The sequence below is a fragment of the Asterias rubens genome, chromosome 21, assembly GCF_902459465.1.
Source record: "Asterias rubens chromosome 21, eAstRub1.3, whole genome shotgun sequence".
NCBI classification, from domain to species: domain Eukaryota; kingdom Metazoa; phylum Echinodermata; class Asteroidea; order Forcipulatida; family Asteriidae; genus Asterias; species Asterias rubens.
In genome coordinates this window covers 3,150,786-3,169,817 of record NC_047082.1, presented here as the reverse complement: position 1 = coordinate 3,169,817, position 19,032 = coordinate 3,150,786, and the positions used below count along the sequence as shown (strand labels likewise).

The 19,032-nt window shown below is 37.7% G+C and overlaps 1 protein-coding gene across 1 annotated transcript in view; it reads left to right on the top strand.

The window, feature by feature from the left end:
* The window catches only part of LOC117304748 (spectrin beta chain, non-erythrocytic 1-like), a 30,908-nt gene extending 19,345 nt beyond the window's left edge, over window positions 1–11,563 (top strand). Inside the window, exons 4-7 of the mRNA XM_033789350.1 lie at window positions 7,630–7,737; window positions 7,961–8,038; window positions 8,981–9,073; window positions 11,471–11,563. Of these exons, the coding sequence (XP_033645241.1) occupies window positions 7,630–7,737; window positions 7,961–8,038; window positions 8,981–9,073; window positions 11,471–11,563 (372 nt within the window). The remainder of the gene's footprint in view (window positions 1–7,629; window positions 7,738–7,960; window positions 8,039–8,980; window positions 9,074–11,470) is intronic.
* The last annotated feature ends 7,469 nt before the right edge of the window (window positions 11,564–19,032 follow it).

The following is a 19,032-nucleotide window of genomic DNA, read 5'->3' as shown; positions in this document are numbered from 1 at the left end:
AAACTAGTATGAGAGTCCTTTTAAATACGTATTTTGCTTGTGTATTTATTTGAGACCAAATTACAAGTGATTTTCCCCCGTAAAACCATTGTTTCTACAATAGCAAAGTACTTATGATTGTGCCTTTGAAGGGCAAATATCATGCAAGAAGCTGGTTGCTTTTTCTTGGGCACGATGAAAACTTTGTTGTGTTATGGAGGTAAACTAACACACCCAAAGCTAAATGTGTTTGCTCACTTTTGAATTCGCGTGTTGTTGTACTCTCAATAAGGATATCAATATAAAAATGGTTCCATTGGTATTGAAAGCAAGATTGATGCAACTCTTTTCATATCATAAACTCTTTTCAATTTTACATTTCTCAGTAATCCAAGCACTTTTCAACATGTTTTCAATATTTCCAGCTTTAACAGCTTGAAAGGCAATTCAAAGTCCCGTAGCAAACTTTCATTTCTTTTCATTGGTGAGTTTGGTATAAATGTGTACCTCCCGTACTTTTAAGTGGTGAATATAATATCTCTTTGTGCAGCAGAGCGGTTCTTTCTACATCAGTACGCGCTGAGTTGAAGAGCAGAAAAGGGGTGAGCTTCACCCAGACACATTGTGTTTTGGGAAAATCCAACAAAACTAATGCTCTGTTCTCGCAGCCGAAAGTCTATCAGTTTTGAAAGACTTTCAAATAAGTTTGAGAAAACAACCCAGTCTCATACAATTGTACATGATAAATGATCTTTTCAAAAACCCACTATGATCGATCGCATCGGCTGATCATAAAACTTATACTGCATTCAGATTTCAGAGCTCTGTGGTTTTTAGGCTTGTGATGTAAGTTTTATGTGCAACTTTTATAGGGGTTTGGGACCTTTTAAATACAATACACTGAGGATATTTTTTGAACAAGGTAGAGATGTTTATGGGAGCAACATGTTTACATGCTTAACACAAATAGTTTGACTAATTGACAACAAGGAACATAAAGCTTATTGGATGAAAAGTTCTGAAGTGCCAACCAATTTTAGAGATGACATCAACATTTTCATCTGGTTATTCTGATGTAGTTTTGTATCAGAAATTTTCATGGGTACTCGTGATTAAATGCAATGTAGGCTCCAGTACTATCAACCTTTGTAATCTGAATCTGTAGTAAAACTAAAATACTCCGTTTACTTCTTCTGTTATCAAATTCCTACACCTATGAACTGATATTGACCCACGCGCGTCACACGCGGCGACTGATGCCACGCTCACCATGTTGGTGGTCAATAGGTTTACGTGTAAACGCCGTGTCGCCTAAGATGCACACTTCTCTGAATAACACACGTTGACATTGACCACCAAAATGGTGCATCCAAGATTATTCTGATGACGACATCAGGTGAATTGGGTCAATAAGGTACATTCCGAATGACATACCCCCTCCCTGCTGCATTTAGACAACCCACATCTACATAGCAAGTGGGGCTTAACCTTAATCTATAGTTACAAAACCACTACTCCATTTACTTATTTACTGTCAAACTTTCTACACCCAACTACTGACAAAACATCCCCTTTGGGTTATAATTATGCATGTACCTGTTCCCCAAGTCTGATGCCTGATCTAGGGTCCATTCCTAATGATATATCCCACCGAGGTGGGCTGAATAGACAACCCATGTACCCCAAGGGGCATGTACTTCACAGTATCTACTAGAAGGCAAGACATGTTGTAATACATGAATTTGTTCTTAAACTTCACTGGAACTTTAACAATACGTGCATTCATAAAAAGTCCAAAAAGATCGGCTACAAGCCAAACAAGTGTGCTTTTATGCAGTTGTCTGGATTTTGCTCATGAGGCACTCCCTAATATGGCTGAAGTCCAAATCCATCATATTTATTTCATTTTTATAGTCTTGAATGAAAGCCCTGCCTTGACGTTGCGGTAAACTTGTTCTACATTTCACAATGAATAAAATACCAACAGCACAGACTACAAACGCTATTCAATTCGCCCACAATAAAAGAGCCCGGAGGGGGAGTGTAAAAAAAAATCTGACAGCTTCCAGAAACTGAATTGGTCCGGACCCTCAATTTATGCTAATATTTTCTGGGTCAGCTCATTACCACAAACCAGTGAGACCCTTGAGCTGTCTGACTTGGCAGCTTGTGATTGGCTGATGTAGTGAGACTATAATTAGTACAGGCCTGTGATTGGTCAGAGTGTGGCACCACCGGGTGGGTTGCTTGTGCTCGGTTGTTTCTTTTTCTTCAGAAACTTCACCTTGAGTCAAGTTCGATCAACTCGAAGTGAATAGAATTTTTGACACTTAGTCTTAGAAACTCATAGGGTGGGTCCATTGTTAGTCCACTTTGATTACACATCGGTTTGTTAGTCAGTTTGCAGCCAACACCTGATGAACATGTGACATTGACATTTTTTAAGGATAGGTATCATCAGGTTTTGTTGCTGTTGTACTTTTACCAAGTCACCAAGTCATTATGAAATGACTATCACTGAGTCGTAATCAAAGATTAATTTGTCATATTTATTCATAAATAATGTATGGAGGAACTTTCTGGCAATCTACAACAGATATTTGCTAAGCCAATAGACGATTTTCTAAGCATAATAATGCATAGTATCGGATTGGTACCCCACTAGTTCAGTTTACAAAACATTATTGAGAAAATAGAATTAGCTTTTGTAAATTTCTTACAAACCAAATGGTAACGTTTCGAAAGTAAATGACCTGATATTTCATAGCAGAGTCTTCCTCGAAGGCTAGAAAACAAAACTTGTCACATTTTGAAGCCAAGAACCTTTATAGTTTCCTGTACAACTAAATGAGTGTTCCTATCAAACTCTCAACGCTTGCCAGCTGGACTGCAAAGTTTTTTATGTCATAAATTTATGTGCCTTCAATGTGGCAATTATATGTCATGCGGTAAATGATTTTCCTGTCTCTGCTCTTTTCAGATGTAAAGTTATATCTTTTGGTCGGGGAAGTATAAGAAAAAGTTTTGGGAAAACAATCTCATTCCTGCAAATCAATCCCTGGTGGTTTAGTCTCCTCATAACTTTACTAATAAAATAGTTTCTGTACATGTAAGAACGTGTCTCGATTGCCCAGGTTTTCTTTTCAGTCACACCGCCCCTTACCCACGCACATTTGCTTCCCTCCATGGTTAATTTGCCAACTGCCTGGATACTAGTCAAGGATGGCTTTTCTTGACACCTCTGGGATAACTTTTTTGTGAGTGGGCGTTGGGCGTTGGGCGCTGGGTGCTGGGCAAGGCAGGGCTTGGTTCAAAGTACAGTGTGCATGAACATGCATACCCCATGGGACAAGCTGTTCCCTGGATCTGGGATGGCACACAATACAAACCCAGAGTCTCACGACTCAAAATCAGGGTTCCAGGTCCCCCTAGCTGTGGGAGCTTGGAGCCCTTTATCCCCAACAGTCTAGGGTCATCCAGGCACTTCACCTCCTTCCTTTCAAAAAGTATAAAAACCATTGAAATTTGAGGCAAAAAAACATGAGACCGCAGCTGATGTGAAAGAAAATTCTTGTTTTCTTTTTCATTGACTCTTCCAGTTAACTGCATTGGATATAAAGTGGTTAGGCTGCGTACATGTGGAGCAAGAGTACCTTTTTTGATAGTTGTTGGTGGGTTTATTTGGCCTTGGAGCTGTGGTTGTAAGAATAAATAGAAGTATTGCTTTTATGGTGGCTAATTTGATGAAAGGCAAATTAGTCTTTTGTATGGAGGGCTAATATAAAAGGTTATAGAAGGACAGTAAACTAGTTTTGGTATTTCATATTTTGACTTTCTTTGGCAAGTAAAAATGAATACAGATACCAATGTTTTTTGTATCTTGATTCAAACATTCAAAGGGAATACACGCGCCAGGGTTCTCTAGGGTTCACCAAAACTGGAGGGCATTCTTGACCTTTCGTGCTTGGGGAAACTCTTGCAGGCTACCCCTTGCACACTACTGGCAAGATATTCCTTTTTCTCAAGTCTGATTTCGTTATTTTCGCGCCCTTGGGAAAAGTCAGAAAAATTGTGATTAAAGACCCTGAAAAGTCTATTCTATGTACATGATGTATAGGTCAGTCCTTGAATTTATTCTACTTTTCCTCCCCAAGGGCCCAATATCATGCCTGCTATAAGTATTAACAGAAATTTGACAAATAATGATTAATGTTGTGATATACCTTGGTTCAAAGAGAGTAGCAGACAAATTGCAGCAGTTTTGAAAAAAGTTATTAATTATTGTACAAAAAATATCACTCTAAAGTAGCAGGGGTAGCACATTCAGTAACTATTACTGGTGTTGTACCTTATCTTGATTCAAAGAAGGTAACTTCCACACCAGTAGCAGCAGTTTTGCAAATAGTCTCCTCTGACTTGTTCTTTGAGAGGAAGTTGTTGGAATGGTTGTTGTCACCAGGAAGGAAGTTATTTATGTCATAACAGTCAGGTACTACATGTAGATTAAATGATACAGCGGAAGTATTGTATTGATATTGTCCTTAAAAACTGTGGGTTGAAAACTATCAGGTCATTTGTGTTGGATCATCTTAAGGCATGTTATGTTTTTTTTTCTCAATAAAGGCAATATATTTATTTGTTAATTGTACACAAAATCTGTTTCCCCTGAACATAGTCTGGTATACAAAGACTACTCCTCCAGTGACATGGATTCTGACATGCTTTTCATGAATCATGAAATAATACCAGCTTTGCTAGTCAGGAAATTACTATGGAAAACCTTGCTCTGAACCATGTAACTTACAAACACCGTCTTTAGTTTGGTAAATGAGCAACGTGAAGTAATAACTGACATTTTTGATTGCTAATGGCTTATTAAACACACTGAATGCCTCTTGAAGGTGAGCCAGTGTGCTTTCCACCTCTGAGACCCTGTGTGCCTTTCTCCTAATTTGGTGTTACCCTATTCTAACAACTGCCCCATTGTTAAATCTCATTAGTGTTCACTTTAAAGTTTACACCCTGGGGTGGGGGACAGTCCTCCAAACTGACAGAAACACCCTCTGGCAACAACCATGGTCACTTATAATTAGACCATTCAACATCAGCATAAAGTTGTCATAAAGTTTGCAAGGTTTCCGTTTGTAAAGCCTGTATTCAGAGCTGCTCAACTCTCCCTGTTTCTGCAGAAAGTTCCCTGAAAAGAAACCAATCTGCCCATTTCTACCTCCATGTTACAAATTTGACAACCTCCCTGATTATGGTATCTTTTCCTCTATTAGATTGAATGCAACTCTACAATCCCAGCCATATCTTGTTGGGCCCCCTGCCCCTTTCAATGTTGGTTCTCATTGTTGCATGGTCTTCTTCTGCGTTCCAGTTAACATTGATGGGGGGGGGGGGGGGGGGGGACACGGGGGACAGAATGTTTATTGTCAGGGGAATTGGACGGGGTGGCCCAATCATTTTGGCCTGGATCTTACTTTTGTACAAAATCTCCACTTTGTCAATGTTATTTCTGTAAAAATAATCATGAAACTGTTACCATCTCTTCATAACTGTAGGCAATGAAAATATCCCAGAACTTTAAGTGTCCTTGCTACTTTTAAACAAGTTCCTTGAGAACTAAACTGTTGACAATATGAGAAAGCCTAGAGGAGTCTTGGCTAATGCAAAAAACTCTCATTGTTGCACGTGTCTTTCTTGTGGGGGAAAAAACAGCCATTATTCCCCCACAACTAAACTGGGAGCGGCAGCCTCTGGCAATGACCTTGGTCAGCCACATTCAGGAAGGAAGGAAAACATTCGCTAGCATTCCAAAGTGTTTCCTACTGAAGAGAAAGACCCTGGGACTTGCTTACTCAAGGATTTTGTGTTTGCTGTTGCTTTTTGTTGTTGGAAGTACAGCTTTTTTCTTCTTGGTTGGATCATGGAGGTGGTTGGATAAAACTTCTTAGACTAATTCCTGTAGCCTATACATATATACATTTACAATAACAAACCCTGGTAGTCAATATTTGTACTGAGGGTGTAGGTGTACTGCCTCATACTTCTGTTTGAATGAATCTATTAAGGTTTCAGTGAAAGCAGTGAAGGAGTAAAGAATGTTTGAACGTCTAGCTTCCGATGTAGATTTAGTCAGATTAAGAGGGGATTAAGTGTGATCAGAAGATCCTGTAAAGACACTGAACATCGGCAAATAGTTTTTTTTTTATATATAGAATCTTTGCAAATCCTAGATTTACAGAGGCAAAAGTAGTATTGGCTTCATGTCATCTGCCTTTATGGATTGCAATGTCCCACAAAGATGTTCCCATTGATATGCCCTTCTCTTAAGGCCATGTCTCACAGGGCAATTTTTACAGGCATCTTGAAGGCAACCAATTGCATTGCATGCAAAAAGGAAAACTTTGATTGTACAACCAACATTTTTTTAACACCATCTTTCTGTCCCAAGTATCTTATATTCAATAAACATGTGGATGGTTGCCTGATTGCCTTGTCTGACATGGCCTTTCGAAAAAATTGCAATTTGCCCTTACAAGAATAGAACTTCAGGCCTGTCTATTGTAGTCATTTTGATTGAAGATTCGTTTTAGTCACAGTCTACTCTTTGAGAACTGTGTGGTCCAGGGATTGATGGTTAGTAGGAAGCCATTTGACACCCTGTTTACAGCTAAAAACTGTCGAATGTTAAATCTGACTGAATCAAAACTGAAGCACATCTCTCAATACCATACAAATGCGGTTGCAGAGGCCATAAACCTTCTGTCTACCAATACCCAGAACGAAAGTAGGATTTAACCCCGAATTTTTTTTCAAATGTGGCAGTGTAATGTTCTCACAGGTGGTTAATGTTAACAGGAGGATTGGGGACATTCTTAGAGTTCATGGTCGACCGACCTTCCAGCTCAAATTTCATTCGTCTGGGAGCAACTTATAATTTGTTATTGTCTTCCGGCCTCAAAACGAACTTCTGTTCTAGACAGATTCAGAGAGTTTCAAGGCACTGTATTGCTGCCTGTCATGTTCCCTGTACCACTGAATCCAACATGAATATTAATACCAGAAGAGACCAGACTTATTTCCCTTCTGTGTCCCCCGTTTAAAGGGTTTTGATACCTTTTGTAGATCAAGTTTTTGGCCATGACATTAAATTTCTACCCACTGTGATTGAAGATGTTTGAAATACAGTTTTCCTACAGAAGTTTCAGCTTCATTAGTCGTCAAGTTTTTGAGGGAAAAGTGAAAATCACAAAGCAATGTTTTTTTCAGGAGAGTCAGTTGTATCTTCTAAAATAATTTTCATCTCGCTGAGACAAAAAATGTTTTTGTGGAATTGTTTTACTTATTACTCAAAAAAACTACAGCACCTTAGCAAGTACTATTTTAAGGGAAGCTTTTCTACTTTCTAATTTCTCTTTAAACTGTGTAAGTTTAATGTAAATCTGTGGAAGTTTGTGTTTTATGTTTCGTACAAAAAGTACCCAAACCCATGAAATGACATACATGACACATGTATCTTGTGATGAACTTCTATGAATGAAAATATAACATTTCTGAATATTATTTGTAACATGCCTGTGTTGCATTCCTCAAGCACCAATATCTTACTTTGTTTCCATATTTTCTTGATGCTTTTTTTCTCAGCACAAGTCTAAGAAGAGTCCGATTACACCAGTCCACGATCTCTTCAAGGATCTTAGAGATGGAAGTCGACTCATTGCTCTACTGGAAGTTCTTACAGGAGAGCCTATTGTAAGTCCACCAATTAATCTTAGAACAAATGATCCAAATATTCTAGAAAAACATTTGTTTTATGTACAAAAATTATATATTTTTGGCAAGATCAAAGTAATAGACCGATCCATTAAGCTCCGCCCTATTCCTATTGGTGGAGAGCGTCACGTGGGTGTGTATAATCCTTTGTTTATGACCGAGACAAAATTATTTACGGTTTTCTTGAACTTCTAATCAACAGCTCCAGGAACGAGGCAAGTTGCGACTTCATCGTCTGCAAAATGTGGAAAACGCCCTCAACGTGCTGAAGAAGAGAAAGGTAAGTGACATCTGAGACTGGTCCTTATCAGGTTTGGCTTCTTGTGTATACACATGTAAGTTGCATTTAACTGCGAATCTCCAGAACCATGAAAGCCATGTTAAATGATGCAAGGTCAAAGGTGATAATGTACGCGGGTTCAACAGCAGATGTCTGGCATAATTTACAAACCTCGAAGTGTGACATCAGATGTTCAGGCTAGTGTCATCTATGGTTTTAGAGTAAATGTTTTACTTTACTAGATAACATTGGTCTTAGTGTCGGTAAAGACGGGTGAAAATATGAGGCACTGTCATTCAGATTCTCTAATTGTTTTGTGAAATTTAAGTCGCATTTTCAGTTCGCAAAGTACACTTTGTAACCATCTTCATAATCAAGAGAGCATCAACTCTCTCAAAGTGCATGTTTTTCAAACACAAGTACAGTTCACAAAACAAGATATGTTGTAAAGATTGTTAAAAGATAACTTAGGTCAGCAAGTTGAAATCATTCCTCAGACATTCTCAACTCCATGGGGGCTATCAAACTGAATCAACTTGAGTATTACAACCTCATTACCAAATCAAATCAAACTGGGGTGCCGTGGCCGAGCGGATAAGAGCACCGAATTCAAGCCACGGTGATTCTGTTCAGCAGAGTGTGGGTTCGAATCCCGGTCGTGACACTTGTGTCCCTGAGACACTTCACTATAATTGCTTCTCTCCACCCAGGGGTAAATGGGTACCTGTGAGGGCAGAGTTGGTTCTTGTGACAGATTAGCTTTGATGCGCTACATATTTGGCAGCACGGGGAGCTGAGATGGTTTAAGGAATGATTTAAGGCCCAGTGACCGGGGGGTAATAAGCGTCACTGCGTGATGGACCTGAGCGCTATATAAGAAGCCACTACTATTATTATTATTATTATTATTAGTTAAACCAATAAAATTTGGATTGATTACAGGTGTACTCAGTCAACATTGGAAATGTGGACATTGTTGATGGGAATGTCAAACTTACCCTGGGACTCATCTGGACCATCATCCTCCACTTCCAGGTAAGTCAATCTCTCTAAGGTTCCAGGCTCCTGCTTACCGAGGAGTTCTCCGCTTATGGCTCCCCATGAAGCATATAGTTCTATAGACAGCAAGCATAATTCCACGCTAAGCAGAGCCATGAAATTAGGCCCTGAAATTGGGCTCACTGGACCGGTTTCACAAAGCAATACAACTCATCAAAAGACAAATTATTAGTATCAACCTAGTGATTTTCATTGTGACATGACACTTAACTTTTAGCATACATCTTTTATATTTATATTATATTTATATTTATTGGTTTATTTCATAAAAACATTACAAAGAAATGAACAGTATGACAACCGATATGGTTGAATGGCACTAGAACATGTACAGTATAAAAATTTCCTTAAAAAGAGCAAAAGGTTTAACAGTTAAAACATACAATAGATAATAATAATAATAATAATAATAATAATAATAATAACTTTCGATTTATATAGCGCCTAATAATTAACACTTAATTCTCTAAGCGCTTTACAAAGAAGTACACTATACAATCTACAACAACATAAATATAAGGGGACAAATAACACCACTACATGCATAACGACACAACAATACAAGAATGGTTAACTATTGTAAGAAAAGGTGCGTCTTTAAGGCACTCTTGAAATCATCAAGGGAAGATGTATTCCTGATCGTCAAGGGCAGAGAATTCCACAGAGTTGGAGCCGAAGCCACAATGGAACGGTCTCCATAGGTATGCATATTAACAGGGTGTACTGCAAGGAGGTGTTGTGACGATGATCGAAGTGTACGTACTGGATTGTGCTTATGAATGAGATCTGACATATAAGATAATGATAGATGTCTTTTCTGACATCGGCCCCAGTTGTTGTTTTGGATCAGCAGAGTGAGGGTTCAAGTCCCTGTTGTAAGTAAGAAACTGTGGTATTAAACCAAATCAACTTGAGTATCTCAACATCCATTCATGGTATGTTGTTGCTCAGCGGATAAGAGCACCGGTGTTTCTGATCAGCAGAGTGTGGGTTTGAGTCCCGGTCGTGACACTTGTGTCCTTAGGCAAGACACTTAACCATTATTGGTTCGTCCTTCAGATGGGACGTAAATCTGTAGACCATGTGTGTTGTGTAATGCAAGTCAAAGAACCCTGATGTTTCTGGCAGTGGCTGCTGAATGCAACACATCACCTTATAAAACCCTTGCAAGGTGCTACATAAACCGGTCTCATAATTCAAAACTTAAAAAAAAACTGTGTTAGTTTTTGATAAGTGCGCTGTATAAGACTCCAATAATTAATGCATTGTTGGCTGTAACTTCTTTGAACTTTTTTATATTTTGTCCCGGTTTCAAATTTCTTAGACCTATTACCTTTGTTAGGACTTTCTTAGATCTTCTTTTGCAGCTTAATCTTCTTTTGCAGCAAAAAAAAATGAGTAGTCGTATTACATGAATCTCATAACTTTTTTCACCTGTTGATTCGTTGCATTTTCAGAAATGTCGTAATTTTTCTAGTGAAGTAACATAAGTCTTTTGCTGAGAACTACACAAAGGTGGTACCTCTGCAGTTGTTTGTCTCTGTGCAGAATGCTGTAGTATTGTGTTGTTTTTTTCTTTAGTAAGGATGGGAACCAGACATAGTAAATTTTGTGTTTAAAGAAATGCGAGTTGGATACCAATCTTTTTAACATGTTTTAAGATAACTTAATTAGATCTTTCTCTATGATTTGATAAAGTTAAACAAACAGACAAACAAACTACAGTGCAATTCAATTAAATTCAAATCAATAATTACAAAATTTAAAAAAAAAGTGTTGTGGAGGCACAATCCTAACAGAAGAAAAAAAAACCCAGAACAAACAAAGTTATTTAATTTATGAACAAATTAATTTAGTGCAAGAAAGATAACAACCCAAAACCCTACAAAGTATAAAAAAAAAAAGCCTTTGAAAAAATTGATTGTAACTAAGCAAGCCAAGGTGGGAACCTAAGGGCCTGACTGAAATGATGATATTGTTGTGGTAACTAGAATCTGGCCTCAGCCCGGGGTCACCAAATTGATATTTCTCAGAGCTGGGTCTTGTGGTTTAGGCTCTCAACCCCACACACTACCCACCTTATTCCCACGATACGGTAGCTTGTTACTGTCTCATAAAGAGTCACTCAAAAATCTGTCCAATAGGACACCAAAGCCAGACGCTGTTTTCTCTCTACACAACTTGGCCGTGCCCTTCGAAGAAAAAAGAGAGAGAAAAATACAACCGGAACAATAAAAACATAACACCAGATGCATTCGCAGTGTCGTTCCATGCGTGGTGATGTTAAGTGTTTGACTGAGGGGGAAAAAAAAAAGTTGAATCGTCCGGAAAATTTAACTTGTTTTGTTTATTTTTTTATTCAATCTTTTGAAGCGGAAACTGAGTCTCTTCTTGTCTAGTATCAGAAATGCATTTGTGGATGTAATTGCATTAGTTCAACTTTATACAAGTTCACTGTGCAATTGAGGCTGAATATTTTAAGACCTTGCATTATCATCACCCAAGCCCAAGCGTGGCTGGATTTCAGTTCGTTATCTGGCTGTTATTTCTCAATTGGAGACAATGATGGTTAGGGTTAAAGTATGTGCTTATAATTAAGGAGGAAAAGACGATAGCTCTCTACAGGAATTTTATCTTAAAAAGGGTAAGGGGATTTTTAAAAAAATTCTATGGGGAACTTTTAAAGGGGCACCAAGGCCAAGACTAGGGCAACAGAGGCCATGGGCTCCGTGACCTTCTTGAATTTCGTGATTGTCCAAACTTCTAGGCTTCTATTTGGGTGATATGAAGAGTCATTGTAGTTAGGAATGTTAACCCCTGGATTTTACATCTCTAGTTTTTGTTTGCATCTCTAATCCATTTTAAAGGATTTATTCATTTTTGTACGGTCATTTATCTGTTTTTTTTTTTAGGGGGGGGGGTGATGATTATAAAAGTAGGGTTTAAGCAGTATTTGATGTTTTATCTCTTTAAATTAATATGACATTCCTAATCTCACTGCGATTGCTCATGAATGATACTACGGCAACAGATGATATAATTGAATGAGCTATTGGCATGACAACCATTACCATGATTCTAGCTATGTGTCCTTCTGGTGATTGTGAAACAGTACCTTTCAAGGTGGTAGTGGGCAATTGATAATTCTAAGATTTCTTTTGAAATATGGAAAATCATTCCTCTTAAAGGCAGTGGAGACTATTGGTTATTACTCATAATAATTATTAGCATAAAACCTTACTTGGTGAGGAGTAATGGGGAGAGATTGATAGTATATAAGACATTGTGAGAAACGGCTCCCCCTGAAGTGACATAGTTTTCAAGAAAGAGGTAATTTTCCACGAATTTGATTTCGATACCTCAGATTTAGAATTTCAGGTCTCGAAATTAACCATCTAAAAGCACACAACTTCGTGTGACAAGGGTGTTTTTTTTCTATTACTATTATCTCGCAACTTCGACGACTAATTGAGCTAAAATTTTCACAGGTTTGTTATTTTATGCATATGTTGAGATACACCAAGAGAGAAGACTGGTCTTTGACAATTACCAATAGTGTCCAGTGTCTTTAAATAATGAAAAGAAAAAGGTGAATCAAAACTAAGTTTAAAAGGCTTCCCTTGCTCCCACAAACCAGGGTCCAATTTCATTGAGCTGCTGAAGCAGAAAATATTGCTGAACAGTTTTCTGCTAAGTACACCCATGGAGCTATAGGCAGGATATCAGTTCCTTTTTGTACATATAAAATGGTACGTTAGCTGGTAACCTTATTCTGGTTAGCATATTTTTTTGTGCTCAGCAACTTTTGACGCTCTATGAAATTTGGCCCTGCATTAAAAAAAAGCTATCCATTAAAAAGTTTGGCTGTACAAGGAAAGAAAAAGGGTGGGCTAGGGTGAGACTCAAACCAATATTCAGAACATGAACACTGCTTCATCACAACACTCTATGGGTTATCCCTCAATAGAGTTTTTGAAATTCAAACGCCAACCCAGTGAACTTGATTGAACTGAGGAATCCCCCGCACCCAGAAAGGTCAGAGGTTATACAAAGACGGATAAGTAAAGTAACAAGACAAATATTGAAAGTAACATTTCTTTTGTGCCTTTCGTCTTTATTTTCTCTTACTATATAAGTCCTGTGGATTGTTGGATGCTGGTTGGATGTTTTGTAATTTCAGTATTGACACTAGTGCTAAGAAAACATGTTCTTTCAAAGTGTCCCGGACAAACCCCTATGGCGCTAGTCTCGAATTGACAAGAAGGAAAAATAACCAAAAAAGAAAACCTTTTTTTTTAAGCAGCCTCTGTTATAAAGAGATGTATTAAATCATGTAGAAGTTTGTAAAAAACAGCCTATGGCAACTGTTTGTTCATGTATGGAATGCTATAGAAAGAAAATACTTTGAAATATACACTATAGGGTGTCACTGTCAGATTGAATAATACCAGTACAGTATACTTTCAAATTTATGACTGATGGACACCATTTTAGCTGTATCAACTTTATTTGATAGCAGTTATATTGTTAAATGTTGGCTGATAGTTATTTCAGTAGTTGACAGTCTGAAACCCATCCCTCCCAACTGATTAGAACGGTTGCATATGAAGGTATTCATCAGGGTTCTCCGCAGGGGTAAATTTTGTCCGGGTGCAAATCCATTCTGCACGAGCGTCAAATTGCGCAAGTAATTCCTGCAGGACCGTCAAATTGCACAAACCATTCCTGTATGATCGTCAAATTGCGCAAACCATTTCAGCATGATCAACAACTTGCACAAGTTATTCTGCACAATCGGCATATTGCGCAAACCATTCCTGCACTATCAGCAAAAAATGCAAACTATTCCTGCACGATTTGATTAATACAAGTGTGTGATTTTAAGGCGCATTGAAACAGTGGAACACTAATTAATTATTGTGTACCTTGCCAACTCTTCAAAGAAAAAATAGGTTTTTATTTCAGAACCAACACTGAGAGCTTTACACATATGGTGCTACCACAAACCCCACCTGATTATAGTCCCTTTCACCATTATACAGAGTTTCAGAACTTTCTTTGATACAAAAAAACAGGATAAAAGATTTCATAGTATTGGACCAAAGTTTTTCTCGGTGCTTATTTTTTATGCCTTCAAATATTTGACCTCTTCTTTTGTGACATACTTTAAATGCCGGCAAATAATATAGGAAATACGTAACACATAAGCACTGGAAACTGTTCAGCTTATAGGCCTATTGTTTTGGTGTGATGGTGCAGACATCCATTTTATTTTTCTCTTAACTTTATTTTTGTATATTTTTTATATATTTTTAGTAATGTATTTATGTATTTTTTATATATTTTTTTATTTGAGGGGAGGGATCTATTTAGTCTTCTGTCAATTGAATAATTGTAAATTTACTTTTCTTGATTGTTACCAATTGTTGACCATAATTATTTTAATAAAAGAAAGGAGAGATAAAACACCAAAAAGCAACCAGATTCTGTTTTGGTTGCAAATATTAAACAATGAGGTCAAAATACCTGTACCGGATGTCCACCATTGACCCAAGTTCATTCCATGCAATATCGAGAACAATATAAGTCTTTGTCATCTATACAAACAGTCAAAAAACAACGCATCGCGATGTATTTGTACAACCTCCCTTACTGGTCTGCGGACCTTCGGTCAGACAGACAAAGTTTAAATTTGTGTCATTACTCACTGATCAAATTGATTTAGAATGTAATTTGTCATAAAGAGGTGAATTTATGTAGAGATAAGCTGAGCATTTATAGTTTATATTGAATTTTGTTTAAAGTAAATGTTTTTAGTTTACTTTAAAAAGAAATTGAGAAACTTTTAAAACATTCGGTAAGTTATTTTTTTCAGAGGAATCAATTTCATAACAGTGGTAGAAATATCTTAAATATTGATGGATACCTCATATTTTTGGGGTTACACAACAACAAAAAATCTAGATTTATCGACCACAGGACTTTACAATACGAGCCGCTAAACTCGAGAGGTATGTTCAAGTACCATGGGAAGGGCAGACTGTGAACGAGAAATTCCCATGAATTCTGTTTGTTCGGGGCTGAAACTACCATGGAAATGTCTGAGGGGTAATCAAAGAAAGGTGTTTAACATTACAAAGGCTAGGGTCAAATCAACAATTGCGAAGGTCAACCCTCAAACTGTGAATGAAAATACAATTGGAGCCCTGGCTTTTTTTTTGTTGGGGTCCCCCCTCTCTGTTTAAGTGGACTTTGAATTTTGTGTATTCTGTAACGCCTTTGGGGGTTGTGGTAGTGGTGTGGAGGTTGAGTAGGGACCTGGACTCAGAGAGAGCATTCAACCATGGAAGAGTGTCTCGGAACTCAGGTAGGTTTTTCTTTTCTTTTATGATCTCGCCCACCGCACTGGGCCTTGAGACACACCTCGCTAGTCATTCTCTTTCTCACGCCAAACTAGCAACAATGTGTGGACATTTTTAAATACCAGGCTGAGGTTGTTTGAACCACTCTATGTCTGCCGACCATTAGGGCAGGAGCTCAACTTCAATTCGTCCGGAGCCCTGTCTGGTACCTGGACTTTTTTCTCTTGTGTTCTATCCCAGTCCAACACAATGGTTAGACCTAGGGCAGAGTGACTCTGACTGGATTCAGACACCAGTTCAGAGAGTTTTTTTCTTTTTTCTTGAGAAAAGTTTTGGGGAGTTTTTAAATTCCCGCAAAACTTTTCGGAGAGTTTTACCACTGTTTGACACACAGCTTATTTTGGGGTTGTGAGCGTTGCGATTTGACAGCAACCATGTATAACAACCAGAGATCGTCAAATAACATGTCGTCAGCGTCGCAGTCTCAGCGATCGTCCAATCAGACGACGAAGAGGACCGTGACGACTCGGACTACTCGCGGGCCTACGACTATCACCCGTACTGGTGGACCAGTCAAACGGGTAAGTACCTCAGTTCTGATTCTGGTTTGGCAAACTTTCTCATCAGTTCTCGTCTACAGAGAGACCTTTCTGCAGGTTTTTTGGTTTGGATTCGAACCCATAACCACTATCTCCAAAGTGCCCCAAATGGTGTGCAATATGGTTACTTTATTGGCTCAGCAATAATTATTGTAATAATTCTTGATATGTATCAACTACGGTGAAGATCAACAAACGATTTAGGTTAATTTAAACTCATGACTGCAACTTGAAATCAAGTATAACTTCTTCACTGCAGAAATTCTGTGTATTAGGCAGTATTGCTATGTAAAATAACTTGACTCATTTTACAATGTGCAGTGCACTTACACGCACCTATCCTGTGTATGTATGCAATTGGAAGTGACTCCAGAAATGCTGGAAATGTGTTCCGTGTTGTGCAAGGAGGTTAAAGACGATACTGAAATATTTCATGGACTTGGGAAGGAATCGAACCTGTAACAATATTCTGGTTCGTACATGTCTTTGTAACTCTCACTCACAAATCTTGATTAGTGGTATTTGAATGACCAATATTTACATTTGTCTGCTGGTGGCTTTTCTAGACTGAATTTGATTAAAAACTTGTTTCTTTTTATGACCTGTGCCCAATTTCATGAAGCAGAAAATCCAGCTTAACAAATTTCTTTGCTAAGCAAAAATTTAGTGGGGCACCAGTCACAATAATGTAAACTTAATAATAATTTTGCCTGGTTATCTTTTTCTGTTTTACAATACGTTTTTTGTGCTTACTAAGTTTTTGTGCCTTTAGGTTTTTTGAAATTGGGCCCAGTTGTATCCTTGGCTTGTGCACACCTAGTTTCTTTGAAAAACTCTATTAAGTCAACCTGTTATAATTGTATACCATTTAGATGAGAATGATGGATGGGTGTAAACGACCTGTACAGGTATTCTAAGAAAATAAGACTTAATATAGGTTTGCATGACTTAACAAGTATAATGGCTGGGGAGGTATTAAATGAAATTGGTTGTTGATGTTAAAGGATGATTAACTACCAAGTTTCTTTTGAAAACTGCTTAGTTTGACCTCTGTGCTGTATCACTGAACTCGGTCTTTATGCTAAGGCAGTGGACACTATTGGTAATTACTCAAAATAATTATTATCATAAAACCTTTCTTGATTGTGAGTAATGGGGAGAGGTTGATATAAGTATAAAACATTGTGAGAAACAGCTTGAAATTATAATACATTTCTGTTGTTTGGAATACCCCTCATGATTTTAAAATTACCTTGGTGAATGCTCAAGTTAAGACTCAAATAAAGTTTACGAAGTCAGCTATAAACTTTTGAATGTTGTTACTGCATACATTGTTTCTAGAATGCTCGTTTACAATTTCTAAGAGAAAAGTAATAACTTATACTAAGTTTCAAAATGCATGGCACTACATGCACATTATGTTATACAGGTTACTAGTTGTTTTTTAAACCTAATGCTCTGAATCATTTGATGTTTTTGTTTTCAGTATTACCAATTGTTGAATCATTGTTCCTCATAATGTTGATATAAGAACAAAGGAAGCAGAAATGACATATTTGTTTTAAAACTCATTGTTTATTCATTAAGAGATTCATTAGCTGTCCAGGGTAGAAGCATTTTCAGCGATGACTCATGCAGGCTTTTGTGTGATACACATCTATTTAGGGTCCTACTGTCAGCCGTGTAGCCTTGAGCATTTATTCTCTGGTATAATGAACTTTTCAGAAAAGTGGGGGTGTGTCACGTTTGACTGGTAGGGCCTGAATACAATACTGGGCAATGTCTAAGTAGTGAGCCCTGCATGGCAACTGATGCAAAGCGTTTAACTATTCCACATTGTGTGTTGTGTTTGTTGAGTATATTATTGTACATAATGGTTGGCATAAAATCTTAACATTACTATTTTCCCAAAAAGTTTATTGCACATGTAAATATTTGAACATATTCCAGTCAAATCTGTAACTAATTCTATGAAAAACTGGATACATCAGTCCCTTTTCCACGGCTCATATTCATCAAGTCTGTCAGCACATAAACTTGCTAAGCACATAAAAGTCTGGCCCAGAAAAGTCTGGCGTAGCAAAAGCAGGTTACCAGCCAAAATTACATGAGGTTTGCATCAAGCAGCATTTTCTGCTTCGGGTCCTGTCGTTTAAAGCCCTGAAGTGAAGCTCACATCTTCTAAAAGGGCCATAGAGCTGGAAACTTTTCTTTAAAAAACTAACATCTATTGCCACAGGAGTTTCCCTTTTCCATGTTGTGATCTAGATTAGGACCTGATAACATTTATAAACTTACCAACTCTCTAGGAGATCTGAACCACAGTATCTCAACACCCCCTACTCTCAACTCAACAGGTTTCTGAAATAAGTTTACACCGACGCACAAATATTCACAGGACATTTGCCCTAACTGCCCCCATTTAAAAAAAAAACATACAGTGATTTTGAAATTATACATTTACCTCCCTGGACTCAGATTTGGAATCAAATTCATCTTCGTCAGCTAGATGTTTAACCTTGACTTAATAGCCAGTCTGGTGTCCCAGCAGCTAGATATCCCGTCAAAGTGTAATTTAGATCAATATTATTTGATTTCTAATGTCTGTGGCAAAGTGGACTCAACTGAGATAACTGTTGATGTAGGTCTCGACTTTATTGTATTATTTTCAAATTGAACGTGGGTTGTCCAAATGTAGGTTAGGATGTCTATAACCTAAGTCAGCATAGCTCTTTCATGACGGCTTGGCCCAATTTTGTAGAGCTGCTTAAGCAGAAAACATTGCTTGAAATTTTTCTGCTAAGCACCTCTAAGCAGGATACCAGTTACATTTTGAACATAAAAAATTGTATTTTAGCTGGTAACTTTATTTTGGTAAGCATAATTTGGTTGTGCTTAGCAACTTTTTATTTTTAAACAGCTCTATGAAATCGGGCCCAGGTTGTTAACTTAACTTAACTGTAACTTAATTGTA